General features: G+C 40.6%; 1 protein-coding gene across 1 annotated transcript; it reads right to left on the minus strand.

Moving 5' to 3' along the window:
* Nucleotides 1–253: 253 nt before the first annotated feature.
* LOC113068558 (scavenger receptor cysteine-rich type 1 protein M130-like) lies at nucleotides 254–4,388 on the minus strand. The gene is made up of 5 exons (XM_026241313.1): nucleotides 4,277–4,388; nucleotides 3,744–4,058; nucleotides 822–1,133; nucleotides 540–684; nucleotides 254–275 (listed from the first exon to the last, which is right to left on the minus strand). The coding sequence occupies exons 1-5, from the start codon at nucleotides 4,386–4,388 to the stop codon at nucleotides 254–256; spliced, it is 906 nt and encodes a 301-aa protein (XP_026097098.1).
* Nucleotides 4,389–5,853: the final 1,465 nt, after the last annotated feature.

A 5,853-nucleotide genomic window follows, 5' to 3' on the forward strand; every position in this document is an offset into this window, starting at 1 on the left:
TGGAGAGCTGCAGTTCCCCAGATGAGCTTCACTCCCAGAGCACTGGAAGCCCGTCACACACTCATGACTGTGTTCAGGACTGGATGAAGTGGAGCCATTAAAGTTCAGCCCAGAGCCACAGCCCAGCTGTCTGCAGACCACAGAGGATTCAGTGAGACTCCAGGAGTCCAGCAGAACTCTCTTCCAGACCTGATGGAGGAAAACTTCCAGCTCCCCCTCACACTGTCTCTCTCCAGACAACCGCACCAGACCATCATGAAGAGCCAGAGAGGAATCTGAAATGTGTTAGAATATAATGAAATAGTGCCTATAAAATACATTAAAAACTTTTTTTAGTAACATAATGCTCTCAAAGTCAAAAAAGTTTACCAGAGCAGATGACTCCAACATCTCGTCTGTGAGAACATTCAGCTCGACTCCATGAAGAGATGGAACATTCTGAGAGTTTTGTTTTATTCCCATCACAATCAAACACATCAGCCCAGATTTCACCACTTCCCTCTCCAAACCAGTCTGATCCCACAACAGTCACAGCAATCCCACAATTCAGCTGTCTACAGAGGACACTGGCAGCTCTCATATCCCAGCATGCATCACACACTGTGCCCCATTCTTTGAGGAACTGAAGCTCCACTCTTCCAGAACAAGAGTCTGGCCCATTCACCAGTTTGAGATCAGTGTAACCTGAGTGAAGTAAAGAGAGTTCAGAAACAATGCATAAAACATTCTTAAGTCATTAGATTGATCACATTATAACACAAATCTAAGACATGACCTAGAATCAAAAACAAATGAAGGGTTGCTGAATATTTATACTTAACCAGAGCAGATCAGTCCCACAGTGTTGTCAGTGGTGCAGTTGTGTTCAAGTGATGATAGTGAACAGAATGAAATATGAGATTCATTTCCTCCACACTGAATCTCTCGTGTCCACATCTGAGCATCTCCTTTGTCAAAAGCAGCTGCTCCCAGCACCTGTACAGGAGCCCCACAGTCCAGCTCTCTACACACAACCTCTGCATCCTGCTGGTCAAAGACAGTGTCACACACTGACATCCACGTCTGAACATGAAGTATCTCCAACCTCCCAGAGCAAAGATTAGACCCATCAGCAAGTCTGGAGCGTTTATGACCTGTTTATATTGCATAAAAGTAAACATTACATGAGCAGGTTTTAGATGTGGCAAGTTTTACATCCAATTACATTTTGAACACTCAAAGTATTTTCTACATATATACATTTTTTATGTTTACTGAAAGGTTTTTTTTATAAAATTTCCAAAAAATGAAAATTGTAATCTCATTAGTTGTTATTCCCTGAAAATGCTTCTTGTAGCTGGACAGTTGAGGTCAACAATGTCTTCAGCTATGGATGGTGTGCTGTAAATATTTATTTAAATGACTGTGAAAATGCAGTAAACTAATCATGGCAAATTTACATTATTTTCAAGATGCCTAATTCTCAAAGGGTTAGTTCACCCAAAAAGGAAAATTATGTCATTAATGGCTCACCCTCATGTCGTTCCCAAAAGCCCGTAAGACCTCCGTACATCTTCGAAGCACAGTTTAAGATATTTAAAGATATTATATTATATTATATGAAGATATTTATTTTATTGCTGAGCCAGTTAACAAACGAACGATTGACTCGTTTCTTGAGTCAAGATCCAGTTTTCGGTTTTCGGATCACCAGTAGTGATTGGAAGTTTGGTTCTTTTCCGCGAACCGGTTCTTTCAGACAGTTCGATTCAATAAACCGGTTGAAGAAAATGGTTCACCGGTTATTTTGCACTTGACATAATGATGTCATTGGCGATGATTGCCCTTGATTCAAGCCTTCGGTTTACCTGGGCTCATAAAATTAGCACAGAATCAGTTCAGAATCAATCATCAAAAGAATCAGTTCGGTTCAGACAGGTTCATGCTGAATCATGCGCAGTATCGTCTGCTCCTCGGTTCTCGAATCGGACGCGTCCAACAGAAACAGTTCTTGACTCGAGAACGAGTCAATCATTCGTTTGTTATCTGGCTTGGCTCGGTGTTCATCTTCAGCTCTCTCTTCACAGCAGTTCAGTCAGTGTACTGTTTGAGTAAATGAGTTACTCCAGGATATTGGTAGAGGGAGTAACTCAGAGGGAGTGTCAGCCACATTAAAAAAGTTAACAGCTTAAGTCATTTGTGGATTAATGCTTATTGGAGACGCAAAATGTTAGAAACGATAAAGTTCGATTTGGTGAACTTGTTCAAGAATATCCGGTTACATCAATGATTTGTTCGCGAACCGGACATCACTACACTGCAGTGAACGCGCTCACAACAGACACGGAAGAGAAGACAATGCTGAATAAAGTCGTAGTTTTGCTATTTTTGGACCAAAATGTTTTTATGATGCTTCAAAAAATTCAAACGAACGCTCTGATGTCACATGGACTACTTTGAATATGTTTTTATTACCTTTCTGGACAGTATACCGTATACACACTTTCAATGGAGGGACAGAAAGCTCTCAGACTAAATCTAAAATATCTTAAACTGTGTTCCGAAGATGAACGGAGGTCTTATGGGTTTGGAAAGACATGAGGGTGAGTTATTAATGACATAATTTAAAGGGGGGGTGAAATGCTATTTCATGCATACTGAGTTTTTTACACTGTTAAAGAGTTGGATTCCCATGCTAAACATGGACAAAGTTTCAAAAATTAAGTTGTACGTTTGAAGGAGTATTTCTGTTCCAAAAATACTCCTTCCGGTCTATCACAAGTTTCGGAAAGTTTTTTTGGAGTATGGCTCTGTGTGACGTTAGATGGAGCGGAATTTCCTTATATGGGTCCTGAGGGCACGTTTGCCGGAAGAGCGCGCGCTCCCGTAAAGCAGAGCAGAGAGAGCACAGACATTCACTGATAAGAGCGAGAGCGTCGCGAAATGTCACATAAGGAGTGTGTTTTTGGTTGCCAAGGCAAGACAACCCTGCACAGATTACCAAAGGAAAAACAGCATTAAGGGACCAGTGGATGGAGTTTATTTTTACAGAGCATCAACGGAGTTGTGCAAGTGTTTGTGTTTGTTCCCTGCATTTCTAAAATGCTTGTTTTACAAACAAAGCCCAGTTTGACGACGGATTTGCATATCGTTTATTTCTTAAGGATGATGCAATCCCAACGAAAAAGGGTCACGATTGTGTGTTGGAACCACAGGCGGTGAGTAAAACTGCTTAAAATATCTCTGCCTCCTTGTTAGTGCGTCCGCCTCCCATCGGAGACCCGGGTTCGAGCCCCGCTCGGAGCGAGTCCTTGCTGCTGCTGCTCTCGTTCAGTTTCAGCCTTCACAGCTGTCACAGCTTCCAAACGCTCTCAATGCAACTGGCGCTTGTGATTCTTTAGCTCCGCCCACACGTCACGCCTCCAGGCGCTCGTGTTTTTTCGGGAAAAATCGGTACAGACTATCTTTCTCTTATGAATATAATAAAACTAAATACTTTTTGGAGTTATGAAGGATGCAGTACTACTCTATAGGTACTCAAGATTAACAGGATATTGAGTGAAAACGAGCATTTCAAATATTCAAAGCATTTTTAAATATTTGGGTGAACTCTTTCAGTGGTAATTAATTCTAAGAATAAAACAGACATGTTTAAATCTGATATGCAGCTAACCACATCCATAAATGTGTATCTTTATTTTCTTACATACTCAAGACAAAATTATCAAAAAGTGAGGAATAATTTGAGTCTTAACTTTATTCACCTGAGCAGATGACACCAGCATCATGATTATGAGTGCAGGCATGTTTACCCCATCCTGCTGACCCACAGTTCTTCAGTGTAGACTCTGTTCCTGAACATGTTAAAACACTCATCCAGATCGGTCCTGATCCTTGACCAAAATGAGCAAAACCCAGTGCATCTACAGGTTCTCCACAGTCCAGCTCTCTACACACCACTGCAGCAGCAGGTGTATCCCAGTTATAAACACACACTGTTCCCCACTGACCTCTGTGATAAACCTCCACTCTACCAGCACAAGGACTGTTACCATTTACCAGTCTCACATGCATCACATCTAAGAGAGAAGGAAACAGAAAGACAGAGACTAAAATCAAAAATAGAAAAACTAAAAACAGAAATATATTGAAATAAAAACAGAAGTACAGTGTCATATTTTTATGAATTTCATCTCATTCTTTGAAGCTGTGTGTGTGGTGAAGGGCCACAACAAGTGCAATGGGACACATATGATCCTAGTTATGCTACTAATTTCTCTCATATTAATCTTTTTACCAGCACACTGAAGCGCCTGGTGATCATCATGAGAGCAGCTGTGTTTCTCTGATGCTGGACACATTCGAATCTGAGACTCATTTCCTCTGCACTGAATCTCTTGTGTCCACATCTGAGCATCTCCTTTGTCAAAAGCAGCTGCTCCCAGCACCTGTACAGGAGCCCCACAGTCCAGCTCTCTACACACAACATCCTGCTGGTCAAAGACAGCGGCACACACTGACATCCACGTCTGATCATGAAGTATCTCTAACCTCCCAGAGCAGCGAGAACCTCCAACCAGCCTGACTCCTACAGAAGTGAGAAAATATACAATAAAAGTTCCATAACCATTGTTACCATAAAATTATAAACAACCACATTTATCTAAAATAAAAAAGGCAAGACTTAGTAATAACTTTGGCAATAACATTTACTGGCATTATTGTACCAATCAATAATGCTGACAGATCATTATTTTATGTGCATTCGACTTGCTACAAATCTTATTAAACAATGATACATATATATTTTTTTGATATATTATCATTAGTCTTGGCCTTAGACGACATGGACAAAAACTGAAGGTGTACAGTACTTAATGGCTTTTTTGAAAGGAAAAATGGCAAACACTTCTGTTACTGGGTTTATTCAATAAAAGCTTCTGATGAAGAACTAATAATTGCATTATTTGGAATTACATTTACATTGTACTTTTATGCATTTGGCACACATTTATGCACACAGAAAAAGCTACTTACAGATGCATTCAAGATGAACATTTGATCAGTTCATGCATTCCCTGAGAAATGAACCTATGACCTTGGTGTTGCCAACACTTGGTGTTAAAAAAATAAATAGAAATCTTTGGAACTAAAATATAAGGCATGTGGATCAACAGTGATGTAATAGGTTACATTTTAGAACATCTCACCTGAGCAGATGACTCCAGCATCTTTATCATGATTACAGTCATATTCATACAACAGAACTGATCCACAGTTCTTCAGTGTAGTCTCTGATCCAGTGCACATCATACGATTAGTCCAGATTTGTCCTGATCCTGGTCCAAAATAAGCACCACCCAGAGCATCTACAGGTTCTCCACAGTCCAGCTCTCTACACACCACTGCAGCTTCAGTCATATCCCAAGCAGCATCACACACTGTTCCCCACTGACCTCTGTGAAGAACCTCCACTGTCCCACTGCAGGGACTGTTTGCATTAACCAACCGCACATTCACACGGTCTGTTTATTGAATACAGAAAACAAGAGAAGTAATACTTATGGACAGAGCAAACAAGACAGTAAAAAGAATCTCATAGAGAGAGAGAGAGAAAATAATCTTTCATACACAGAGTCAGAAGATTTGATATAAGATTTCAGTGAAGTAAAATAAATTTGCTCAAACCTGTACACACCAATCCAACATCATTATCATGTGAACAGTTGTATTTGTGTGGCAGAGATGTTGGACAGAGGTGAATCTGAGACTCATCTCCTCTGCACTGAATCTCTTGTGTCCACATCTGTGTGTCTCCTTTGTCAAAAGCAGCTGCTCCCAGCACCTGTACAGGAGCCCCACAGTCCAGCTCTC

The sequence above is a fragment of the Carassius auratus genome, chromosome 4 (genome assembly GCF_003368295.1).
Source record: "Carassius auratus strain Wakin chromosome 4, ASM336829v1, whole genome shotgun sequence".
Taxonomy (NCBI): domain Eukaryota; kingdom Metazoa; phylum Chordata; class Actinopteri; order Cypriniformes; family Cyprinidae; genus Carassius; species Carassius auratus.